This window comes from Phocoena phocoena, chromosome 10, assembly GCF_963924675.1.
Source record: "Phocoena phocoena chromosome 10, mPhoPho1.1, whole genome shotgun sequence".
Classification (NCBI taxonomy): Eukaryota; Metazoa; Chordata; class Mammalia; order Artiodactyla; family Phocoenidae; genus Phocoena; species Phocoena phocoena.
In genome coordinates, this window is record NC_089228.1 from 44,963,988 (window position 1) to 44,977,167 (window position 13,180).

The 13,180-nt window shown below is 46.6% G+C and overlaps 1 protein-coding gene across 1 annotated transcript in view; it reads right to left on the bottom strand.

The window, feature by feature from the left end:
• The window catches only part of ULK4 (unc-51 like kinase 4), a 512,874-nt gene that overhangs the window by 1,370 nt on the left and 498,324 nt on the right, over positions 1-13,180 (bottom strand). Inside the window, exon 35 of the mRNA XM_065885322.1 lies at positions 1,582-1,667. Coding sequence (XP_065741394.1) covers positions 1,582-1,667 — 86 coding nt within the window. The remainder of the gene's footprint in view (positions 1-1,581; positions 1,668-13,180) is intronic.

A 13,180-nucleotide genomic window follows, 5' to 3' on the forward strand; every position in this document is an offset into this window, starting at 1 on the left:
TCTGCTCTGCTCACAGGGGCCTCATCTCAGCTGTCTGCACAAGGCCAGGGTCCCCAGGTATGGTCATCACCCGCTCCTCACAAAAACCAGTCTAGCGGAAGGCCTATGGCCCAGCCCGGGGAGCCAGTGTCCGTGCCTTACACCACAGGGGCCACCGGGCTGAGCAGGGGCCCCTCCCATCAAAGTCAGCCCGTCCTTCCCCTCAGCTCACAGTAACCACGGGAAAGAACTGACATCTTTGGCTTAAGCTACAGAGTAAAGGGGGTGGGGTAGGCCAGGAGGCGCTGTCCCCTCCCCACCCAATCCAGGATTAATACAACAAGGCTGCATGGAGCTGAGCCTTCGCAGACTCACCTTCCCAGCAATACCTCAACCGCATATGCTTCTCCAACTAATACAAAACCCCAAACACCAGGAAGCAGATTCCACAGAACCTTGTGGCCCTGAAAATAAACTACCAGGAATGCCGTGCACCACCCCGCGTCCCGCACACCCAGCGAAGGCCAGGTACCCCTTAGCAGGTGGGGCCTCCTCCCCAGGGCAGGGAGAGCAGCTGCAGCTCAGGGGCCACCACGCCCTCCGGCAGCCTCCCTCAGCTCTGGCGACAAGGCACTCACCCGAGTCATTTAATCAAGCCCCTGAACTGCCCCCAGAGCCCACCTGCCAGGCCCTGGCGCTGTCACATGCAGCGAGCCATTACACAGCACACCGGCTGCCTAAAGGGTGGATACCTGGGGGCAGTTCTCTCTTTATTCCCATGCCATTTTTCTCTGGTCACGTGGCACTAACATTTTAAATGACTCGTCAGCCCTACCCGCCCCCCCCCCCAACCCTGGAACCGCCTCTCCAGGGAGTGCAGGGGTGTGTGCGGCAAGAGCCCTCCCAGCGCCCTCACTACACCGGCATCGGCGTCACCGGGGGGCTGGCAGAGAGGCCGGTTCCTCCCTCCACAGGGTGCAGCGTGTTCCGGGTGACAGGGCCGTCCTGCTCTCGGCACCTCGCTTCCAGGATGCTCTAGACGTACTGACTGCGAAGCTGAGGACTGAGAGGCTGACCTAACCTCAGCTTCTCAGTGTCAAACTCTTCTAGGCGTTCAAGTTTTCCCTCTGACGGCAGCCGGGGCTGTAGAGTGGGCCTCCAGACCCTCCGCGAGGTGGTGGTAACGGGGCCTCTGGCCAGGCTGCTGCGGGGGGCACGTGTGCACAAACAGGTACTGCTTTTCTCATGAGGTTCATCAGGTCTCCCACCTGGTCATAATCCGCTCCCGTCCCCATCTGTAGATGGGAATACGGCCTCCCCATGCTGCACGGCTAGGATGCTCTTTTCTTCCCTCCTGTTACCTCCCCCAGCCTCCATAGTGGGGACTCCTGGGGGGTGGGGGGGGGCAGAGTAGCCCATCCCACACTGGGAGGGAGGGATCTCAGTGGGCAGTGTCAGGCGGGAAGGTGATGGTCCCTGGTGTGTAGGGGAAACCGGGGGGCGGGGGAAGAAAGAAGAGTGGAGAAAAGGAATGCCAGGCTATTTGCTGAGCCCAGGTACGCTCTGTGCTGCTCCTCCCACAGCCCTCCTGGGCCTACGTACCCCCCAGCCGGAGCCAGCCACTCCAGAGCCCGCAGGAGGCTGCCCGAATTCTTGAGGCTCTCCAGGTGCTTCTCATTGGAGGTGATCTGCAAGGGAGGGAGAGGAGAGCGGTCGGCTGGCCCATCCCTGACCCATGATCCGTTGGACGGGCACCCTGAGTCTCAGGCCACCAGTGCTATCGGGCAGTGAGCCCTGAGCCCCAGTGCACTGCTGACCACGGAGGCAACCCTTGGGGTGAGCAGGAAGGAGTCCGCTGCAGCTGGAGATGCGCCAGGGGAGGATGGGGTGCCTCCCGTCGGTCCCTCAGGAGGGTCTGTGTTCTGGAAGCCTGAACATTTCAGTTAAAGCAGATCATGGGTGGACAAACTTTCCAGTTGTCGGTTCCGGGACCCAGTGGGCCCATGCGTCCCAAGCCCAACACAACCTCTTTCATATAGACAGAAGGATGATGCTGGGCTCCCGTGATCTCAGGAGCCTGGGAAAAGAAAGAGGCACTAGGAATCAAACTGGTCACACCCTCACCCGCGTACCCTGGGAAGTGTGCCTCTGCCAATGGCCACCGTCCCGGGAGACACAGAGGAGGGACACTTGGGCGCCAGAGGCAGAATCATAAACTATCAGGGCTGGAAGGGACTCGGATAGGCGCTGACCCAGCCCAGGCTCCTGGAGACCTCCTAATTCAGCCCTTCGGTAAAACGAGTCCATGCCCTACGAGGCAGAGAAGACTTCAGGAATGAACCTTGATTCTGCAATTAGACTGTTTCTCTTAATGCACCTTTCATGTCCTATTTTTATCTTTGATATTTAATAAATATTTTCTAATAAACACTGTATGGAACTTCACATTTCAAAAGGCTCTGCAGTTTCCCGTACATTTTCTCACTTATCCCTTTCAGTAGCCTCACCTTGCAAGGTAAGCATGTTGTGTGTTTTATAGATGAGGTGACTGAAGCTTAGTGAGATTAAGGGACCACTACGGCAGTACACAGGGAGCTTGACCCTAACCCCACATGAGGCTGGAACCAGGCTGGCCTCGGCTGGCCCCACCATTTTCTGTCTTTCCACTTGATCATAGCAACCAGGGCTGGATTATCATCTCTGTAGTTCTCAGGGAGAGGCTGAATATTTCTTAATCAATCACTCATGGTGATAGGAAGGTCACAGGGGTAGTTAGACCTTAATGTGGCCTCTGAATTGTACGTGAATGAATCTGCACCTCCACTGAGCCCCTATCCCGCTTCCTGAGTGTGCCAGACCCCAGCTGCCAGCTCGACTGCATCAGGTGTAATTTCTGCAAAGATTTGCATCTTAAAAGAGCTGTGTGTAAATCTGTTCTGAAATTACACACCACTTGATGAGTTCAGAAGGCTGCTGTAGTTCAATTCTGTCTGAAGCAAGCACAAACTTACCCTGAAAGGGTCTTCAGCGAGGATTCCCATCTAATTTTTCTCAAAACCCTGCCTCATACAGCTCAGTTGAGCTACATCCAGACTCACTGCCCTTACCAGCCCTACCGTGGGATCGTGGGTAAGAGGCTGTGCTCCAAGCTGCAAAGAGATAACAAGACTACATTCACTCACGAGGCTAGCTGGAAGGTGCAAACAGAAGAATACGGTGAAAACTGTGTGATCAAAGGGAGAGACGAGGATAGCACCGTGTGTAGCTGACATAAATGCAAAGCATAAACAAAGCCCAGAGAATTAATTGAAAACTATGCGATCTGGCCACTTACCTGAACTCTTACTAGCAACATCAACTGTTGTTCTATCAATATGAGTTAATTAGAAAATAAAAATTTTAAATAATATCAATCAGAGGTTTTAGTTCTGGGAAAGACAGAGAAAACACATGCCACCCTTTCCATGTAAAACCTGAACAGAATGGACAGGGCAGCTCTTTCAGAACACTGAAGAGTAAACAACACTGGCAGATTGGGGAAGGACACTGAAACCGAAGCGCCATCTCCTCTCTCCCTCCAGTACAGACCACCTTGAACTCAACACACCCAAACCCCACAAGTGGGGCACACGAGAGAGCCCCAGGAGAAGCCAGGCTTGGGGAATGGGAAAGGAAACTTCGAAAAGCTCAGAGAGAGTAGATGAACCCCCCTTTCCTCTTCCTCAGTTCTCTCTTGCCCCAGGCCCCAGGCAATTCTGTGGTGGCAGCAACAGGAGCCATCAGCCAAAACTCTTCTCTCTCTCTGTTCTCACAATGTTTGGCCCCGACATGACAATTGTGGAGGTTAAGCCGTTTGTGGCCAGACAGAAAATGGGAGACCCAGGGAGCCAGAAAGTACTGGGGAGATAACAGGGAAGAGCTCAAGAAAGCAACCCCATAAAATTATTTATGAACTTCTAGGCTCACCTTCAACCTGTGTTGGTTAAAATAAAAGGTTAAAAAAGATACACCATACAAACAGGAATCAACAGAAAGCTAGAGTGGCTGTATTAATATCAGGCAAAGAAGACTTTAGAACAAAGAAAATTATCAGGGATAAATAAAGACATAGCATCCTGATAAAAGGGTTCTCTCACTAAGAAGATAGAACAATAAATGTGTATGCATCTAACAACAGAAATTTAAAATACATAAAGAAAAACTGATACAACTGAAAGGAAAAACAGACAAATCCAAAACCGTAGCTGGAGACTTCAAATAACTCTTATAGTAACAGATAGGATGAGCAGACCAGAAATCAGCACGGATATGGAAAAGTTGAACAACACCGTCATCCAACTGGATCTCACTGATATTTGTAGAGCACAAAGCCCAGCAACAGCAGAATTTACATTTTTTCCCAAGAATCCAGGAACGTTCACCAAGGTATACAATATTCTGGGTGAAAAAACAAATATTTACTAATTTAAGAGAACTGAAATCACATAAATTATATTCTCTGATCATCATGGAATTAAACTAGAAATAAATAACAAAGATAACAAAAATATCTCCAAATCAACTGGAAATTGAACAACACGCTCAAATAATCCAAGGATCAAAGAGGACATCCCAAGGAAAATTAGAAATGATTCTGAGCTGAATGAAAATGTCAATACAATATATCAACGTCTGTGGGGTACAGCTAAAGTAGTGCTTAAAGAGAAATTTATAGTACAATACTTACATTAAAAAAGAAACGTCTCAAATCCATAATCCAAGCTTTCATGTTAAGAAACTAGAAAAAGAGCAAAACAAACCCAAACCCAAAGAGGGAAGGAAAAACAGAGCAGAAATCGAGAGTAATGTGGTAAATGTAGGCCCAAATATATCAATATCTAAATTTACCAAGTACTACAAATAAAAGACTAACTAACATTGTTAGATTAGATATAACCAAAATAAAACACAACTACATGATGCTTACAAACATACCTTAAATATAAGGGCACAGAGCAACTGAAGTTTAAAGAACGAAAAAAGAGATGCCACACAAATTGTAACCAAAGGAAGTTGGCATAGCTAATATCAGACAAACTCGACTTTAAGCCAATAATTATAACTAGGAATAAGGAGAGACATATCATATTTATAAAAAGATCAACTGGGCTTCCCTGGTGGCGCAGTGGTTGAGAATCTGCCTGCCAATGCAGGGGACATGGGTTCGAGCCCTGGTCTGGGAAGATCCCACATGCCGCGGAGCAACTAGGCCCGTGAGCCACAACTACTGAGCCTGCGCATCTGGAGCCTGTGCTCCACAACAAGAGAGACCGCGACAGTGAGAGGCCCGCGCACTGCGATGAAGAGTGGCCCCCGCTCGTCACGACTAGAGAAAGCCCTCGCACAGAAACGAAGACCCAACACAGCCAAAAATAAATAAATTAATTAATTAAAAAAAAAAAAGAAGATCAACTGACCAGGAAGATATATCAAGTCTAAATTCTAAACGTACCTGATAACAACCTCAAAATCTGTAAAACAAAAAAATGACGGAACCAAAGTGAGAGTTACACAAATCCATAATCATGGTGGGATATTTTTCAATCTCTCCCAGTAACACGCATACGAAAATCAGAAGGGACATGGACGTTTTATACAACAAGATTAACAAACCTGACCTAATCGACATATATAGAAAAATTCATCTAACAACTGCAGAATATATGTTGTTTTCAAATGTCCATGGAAAGTTTTCAACATATTACCACATACTGGGTCATAAAGCAAGTTCTGACAAATTTCAAAGATATAAATCTAACAAAATATGTCAGGATCTATGTTAAAAATTATAAAACGCTGATAAAATTTTTAAAAAACGAAATAAATGGATATAATGTGTTCATGAATTAGATGACTCAATATAGTAAAGATATTAATTTTCCCGAAATATAGGTTTAATGCAGTTTCTATCAAAACCCCAGCAGGATTTTTTGCAGACCCACACAAACAATGTCAAAGTTTTGACAAGCGTGCAAAGGTAACTGAATGAGGGAACATTTTTGAACAAATGATGCTAGAACAAATGGACATCCATATGCAAAAACAGGACCCTAGGAACATGTCTTAATACCTCAAATAAAACATCATTCAAGGGAATTCCTGGGCGGTCCAGTGGTTAGGAGTCCACGCTCTCACTGCCGAGGGCCTGGGTTCGATCCCTGGTCTGGGAACTAAAATCCCATAAGCCGTGAGGCGTGGCCAAAAAAAAAAAAAAAAAAAAAAAAAAATCATTCAAAATGGATCATGGATCTGAATGCAAAATGTGAAACTATACAACTTCTGGAAGAAAATATAGGAGAAAAGATATGAGACCTTGGGTTTGTTCATGAGTTTTTAGATACAACACAAAAGCACAATCTCTGAAAGAAAAAAATGGACAAATTGGACTTTATCAATGTTAAAAACTTTGCTCTTTATATATGTACGATGGAATATTAATCAGCCATAAAAAGAATGAAATTTTGCCATTTGCAGCATGGATGGACCTAGAGATTATCATACTAAGTGAAGTAAGTCAGAGAAAGACAAATATATGATATCACTTACATGTGGAGTCTAAAACATAGTACAAATGAACTTATTTTAAAAACAGAAACAGACTCACAGACATAGAAAACAGACTTATGGCTACCAAAGGGAAAGCGGGGGGGATAAATTGGGAATTTGGGATTAACAGATACACACTACTATATATAAAATAGATAAACCACAAGGATTTACTGTACAGCACAGGGAACTATATTCAATATCATGTAATAAACTATAATGGAAAAGAATAAAAAATATAGATATATACATATGTATGTATAACTGAATCACTTTGCTGTACATCTGAAACGAACATTATTGTAAATCAACTACACTTCAATTTCAAAAATTTAAAAATAAATAAATAAAATTTTTTTAAAAGCCTTTGCTCTTTGTAGAAGATTGATAAGAGAATAAGACAAAGCACAGACTAGGAGAAAATATTTGCAAATCACATATCTGATAAAGGACTTTTCTCCAGAACATATAAAGAACTCTTAAAATTCAGCAAGAGAATAACCCAATTTTTTAAATGGACAGAATATCTGAATAGACACTTCATCAAAGAAGGTATTATAGATGGCAAACAAGGACATGAAATGATACTCAATATCATTTGTCACTAGGGAAACACAAATTGAAACTACAATGCAATACCACTACACACCTATTAGAATGCCTAAAATTCATAAAACTGACAATAACAAAGGCCAGCCAGGATGCAGAATACCAGAAACTCTCATTCATTGCTGTGGGAATGCAAAATGGTACAGCCACGGTGGAAGACACTTTGGCAATTCCTTATAGAATTGAACGTAGTTTTACCATACGGCCCAGCAATTGTACTCTTAGGTATCTGCCCAAGAGAAATGAAGACTTATGTCCACACGAAAACCTGCGTGCAAAAGTCTGTAGTAGCTTTATTCAAAAATCACTGAAAAGAAAAAGGAACCGAGACGTCCTTCAACAGGGAAATGGAAAAACAGCTAGGAAAGCCTTCATGCCTTACTTGGTATATAGGTCTGACTGGATTTTTAATGAGATATCAGTAAAGATAAGTCTGGATAATTTTTGAAAAGATAAGACTTTTAATCTGCCTTGCTAAATTATTTTGCCCTCTGACACCAATTTCCTAGGATTAGTCAAGCTTGTAATAGGATTTTAAATGGCTTTGAAATAATCCTTTGGAATGAGTTACTCCTTTCTCCCAGAGTCTGGTCTCCTCTTTGGCCACCAAAGGTTATAAATTATGATGGGTACCGACCTTCTTTTAGAAACATCCCACTGTATTTATCAGACAGTGTGGCCTTTACCCTTCTATTTTCTCAGTACTTAAACTTTGTTAAACAGCAAATTATGGGTCTGCTCAAAAGTCATCCCACCTCCTCCTCTTCTGAGTTACCTAAGCAGAGAACGTTCTGGGCACCCTGAGACCCGTCCTTCATGAGGCAGGAGGGAAAGTGACACTTGTCCACTGAGATACTGAATTCACGGCTGAGCAACTGCTGGAGAATTTCTCATGGCTCTGATGACAGTAGTCAAGAGCGAGCACTGCAGTGACTCTCTAAGAAAATAAATAATGCAAGAGGACACTAGCGAAGAGAGTCAACACAGTACCTTCCTCCTGTAGTTAATATTTTCACTAGAAGTCACTTCCATTAGCCAAGACAAGGAAACAATTTTATTTTGCAATAATGTTCTATAGCAGAGGTTCCTGGACCTCTAAGAGTCCATGAGTAGATTTTATTATTTCAAAACATCAAATGGCAGGTGTCCATTTCCTGAAAACTAAGCCACGCCTGCCTCACAGTTTTCCTGCTCCTAAGACATCTGACTGGTAGCTGGATGGCTAAAGTCAATCAAAATGGAAACATGAATTATACTAAATACATACAAGTTCACCTGGTAGACAGGCATCCATTCAAAACATCGGGATCTTTAAGGGAAACACCATAAAAAGGTCGGGAATTTGAGCTTAGAATTAAGATCAACTTGGAAAGACAATTCCTCCATCTCTGTTTAATTGAGGGGATATGAAAAAGCAGATGATGGACTGAGGGTAAATATGCTACTTTATTCAACCTTCTGCTACAGTCCCTTGAACGTGGGTTGTGTCAATGAGCATTCAGGAATCACTGTGTAACCAAAACACTGAAAGGAGAGGCTGGTGTCCTGCAGAATCATCCCTCACGTTCCCACCAGGCTCACAAATTGTAAGGTAGTGGCTTTTTTTTTTTTTTTTTTTTTTAAACACACCCACCGTCCAGGACGGAGTGTGGGCTGGCTCCTTTCCGGATTTCAGCTTCCCAAATGCAAACTACCAAAAGAAGCCATCTCAAGCCCTCGGTTAATGACAGGAGCCTGAAGTTGGCAGCCTCCTCAGCGTGCCCGGGGGAGCTGAGGGGAGACTAGGTCTCCTGGGGCACAGTGGCCACCGGGGGACAAAGCCAGGCCTGGTGCCAACATTAATAAAGGCCTTAAAAACGCGTTAAGTCAGAATGTACTTTACTTTGTATCATCGTGATACATTGTGAGTTTATGCTCATGAATCTGACTCACAGCATCGTCCTCCTGCAGCTCGTAAAAGCTTCGCTGCCAGCGTCTCTGGTTGGAAATGGTTTCACGTGTGGAGCTCCGTAGCCGTGAGTGAGGCAGGCACAGGCAGGCCGCCGGCCTCTGTTACGAGCGTGTAATGATACGTGTCTGTCTCTTCCCTGATCCTGAATGTGTGTGGCACGCCGCCGCCAAGTTAACCTTAGTTTTCTAATCGTGAGTTCCTCTGGACAGGCCCGGGCAACATGGACAGACCAGAAAAAACCCAGCAGACGGAGCTGACGAGAGCAAGCGTGGCCCAGGTGCTCCCCGGCGCTTGTTGTTACAGACACGCACTTCACACACGGGAGGATTATTTTAATTCCGTGGCCTTCAGATCTCATAAATACGAGTAAAAACAAGCAGGTAGCTATGACAACTCTACTTCAGAGAGTTTCAATTTCAAAAATAAACCTATCCATCGAGCCCCTTTATTTTGTTCTCCTAACATATACTTTGTCTTCTCTTCGGTTAAGGTTTTTGTTACTCCAAAGCCATTTCTACCCCTTGCATATTGAGACACGCTATCCCCTTGCCTTCTGATGCCAGGCTGGAATCTGGGAAGAACCTCTGGTCGGCGTGATGGAATCTGGCAGCCTCTCCCCGCTTTCCACCTGGTGCTCACTCTGGGTGTCTCCAGAAATTTCTTGAGCTGCCTTTCACATCCACATTTAAAGCAAGACTGTATGAATACAAGCTGCTCTGCATCCAGGCCCGTGTGCGTCTTCCATGAGTTGCTGAATGTATCCGGGATGGAAGGGAGTAATTCTCACGCACGGCCTTTGGCTGCCTCATGGCATCTGTGCCTTCCCGGGAGTCCATTTAGAAATGTTGTATTCCTCAACAAAAGCAAGTGAGGCCCCCTTCTGACCCAGGCTAGTAATCAGGTGGATGATCTGAAGGAAATCTAGCGGCATCCCTAAGAATGCCTGTCAGTAGATCTGCTGATCACCAAGGAGTGAGGGAGTCCAGTTGGAACATACACTGGGGCATCTTGAGGGCAGAGGTGTGGGCTTGTGGATGAGGCAGGCCCAGTTCCAAAGCCTTAGTCACCCGGATTTGGCCCAGATCCTGTGAACTCAGGTTCTCTGCAGGGAGACCGAGACATTACAGTGAAGCTGGGTGGTATCGGGCCAGAAGCGGCACCATCTTTGCATCCAGGCGGACTGCTATGGAGGCGTTCTTCCACGCGCTGCATGGAGCCCAGTGTAGCTTTAACTCACGGGGAGACCCTGGCAGCACAGAGGCCCGGGGAGACGGTGGCATCCGGATACAGTGATTCCTCAAGTTGAAGAAGGCTGAAGAGGAAGAAAACAGCTGAGCTCCTCTTGTTCAAGATCACCCATGAGTTTCCATGCCGAGCATTCAAAGAGAACGGGGAGGGGAGAGGGTGGGAGGATGCACAGGGCGTTCACCAACATGCATAGGCAGAGCTAAGAAAACCTAGGTTTCAGGTAAAAATTGTCGTGATTCACCTTTGTCTATAAAACTAACTGAGTCAGCAGGCCTTAGAGCAAAAAGAGCTTGGAATTTGGTTCAAGAAAGGAAACCACCATTTCTGAGCACCTATTGTGTGCAGGAACAGGGTTAAGTGCTTTCAAATATGTGAGCTTCTTTCTGACGACCATGAAAAAGAAGTCTTCCTAGGCTCACTTTACAGAAGAGGAAACGGAAGCCAGCAGGGCTAATGTGACTTGCCCAAGGTCACCTGGCCGGCAGGCAGTGGAACTGAGCTAAGACCCAGTCTCCCCACCTTCAAGATCCACGTGCCCTTCCAGAGAGTCCGTTCCATCCTCACGTCTGCTAAGCACACTGCCCAGCTGATGGCCGACTGGCTGATTAATAACAATCAATGACCGAGTGACCGATGACACGGTGTTTCACTTCAGGCTCCACTGGCTGCATGCCAACCGTGCTGCTTGGTGCCCCCTGCCACCCCGGTAGATCGTCTGGCACCCTTTGCTCCCCTCATTGTTGCTGTTGTTGATCCCCAACATTTCCAGTGGGAGCAGGGTCCACAGAATCTCTCTCCTAGACAGCGTCAGGGGTTCCAGGTCTTGACCGAAGGAGTCCCTGGATCATATGTACTTCCAGCAAACACACCCTGATGTGCAGACCACCACGCGCTTGGTAGTTTCTCTTAGCACCTGGCGACCAGAAGGCTTTTCTGCATCTCTCCTCACACCCTCAGGTGGAGGGCTGGCCCTGCTGGGGATGGGACGTGAACTTACAGTTTGTGTACCATTATCTCCTGTTCTCTTCACAATAACCCTACGAGGAAGGTCTTCTATGACTTCACATTAGAGATGGGGTGAGGCTGGCACGGAGACCCAGATCTGGCCAACTCGCTCCACCGCCCTCCCTGCCCCAGTCGCCGTGCTGCCCTTTGCCGCCCCCATAAGGGTCTGGCTGCAGAAGCAGTGGCACAGAGACAGCCAGTGGCCACTGGGGAAGGCAGGAGCTGACACCTTCCATGAGTAAGGAGGAGGCTGCCATTCTGGCCCAGGGGGACCCAGCCCCGGCTTCCAGGAGCCCAGGTCCCGGAAGGAATGGCTTGGCCTGCCGTGTTTAAGACCGCAGTCTCTAGAGCCGGGGTCAAACTGGGGAGTACTCTCCTCTCATCTGATCTTTCCAGATTTGGAGAAGCAGCAAAAGCAAAGGAGGACAGATGGTGGGCAAATAGTTACCAAATGGCACGGGCGAGCTGACCTTAGTGAGAACACGCCAGTGTGGAAGGACTTTCTTCTCTCTGTTGACCTTTCCTTCCTCTCCTCCTGGGGTCTGTACGCTCCCCAACCTGGCCCGACACCTCAGTTCTCCTCTCCAAACTCCCGTCTGTACCTGTGGGCACCTGTTAAACCCAGAGCCCATGGAGATGACATGTTGAGGATGTGAATGCTTTTCTTTTTCACCCCATGAGACACGGTTGCTTTCTAGAAGAAAATTATCCGTAGCTGCCCTCTTCATTTTAGGCCAGCTAAATGAAGCTCTCTTCAGCTCTCTTCGGGGCAGTAAAAATGCCCTTAATGCTTAGAAACTGTTCATAATGACATCAGTTTCTGGCCATTCCATCCAGTAAGTTTAAAATGTTGAACATAAATATAGCTGGTTTGGGAAATCTTTTAGACCTGATCCAACTAACTATGACAGCCAAGTCCAAAATAAGTGAGGAAAAAGCAGTTTTAATTGGCAAAGAAATAGGATTGTGGATCTCTTGTGGATATAAGAATAAACTGTAAGTTGGCCCAAAGAAAGTTCTGGGGAAACACAGGATCAGACCGCACCATTTTCCCCAGAGGACCTGATCCAAGTGCTTAGAAAGGCAAACACGATAGAATACGTTTCCCAGTCAGTGGTGCTAGGATGTCAACCACGGGATGTGTCTGGAATCAGTTCCTCACAAGAGAAAACACCCAAGATAGTAACTGTCCTGTGATTTGGTAAGTGTGAGAACTTAGGGTAGTAAGAAGTGAGGAACTATGTGAGGAGATATTATGTGAGCTTGACCCAAACAAATCCCAGCTGACCCTTAGGAATGCTCTATGGGGTCATATTGAGGGGTCTATTTGACAACGCAGTCCTTGAATTTGTGGTGTGGGTAGGGTGTGTGTGTTAATGGTGGGGCTCTGAGGTGGAGAAGCAGATAGCGGAAGTGGCTTATTCAGTGCCTGCTTCCAGTCCTTTTTCTGAGCTTTCTATTGGATGGTGGGGAAAGGGGCGGGGGCAAGTGAGTGATATCAGGTCAACAAGGCTTAATAGGTCCCCCCAGTTTCCTTCTTTCCCCAGTTCCTCACTCGACCTAGTGAGGATACTGTCGGCCACTAAACCACGCTGCTGTGATCCAGCATCATAAATAAGAACAATCAGGAAAACGCACACCCTCTAATGTTAGGTAAAGAGCAGAAAATACAAAAGCAATGTGTGGAACGTGACTGCGATTACGTGAAATGACGATGGGGACATGCTCAGTTTGAGGTCTCCAGCGTTATCATCCTCGCTCCCAAGGCCCTCAAGGCTAGTGAGAGGCGGGCAGAGAAGAAAT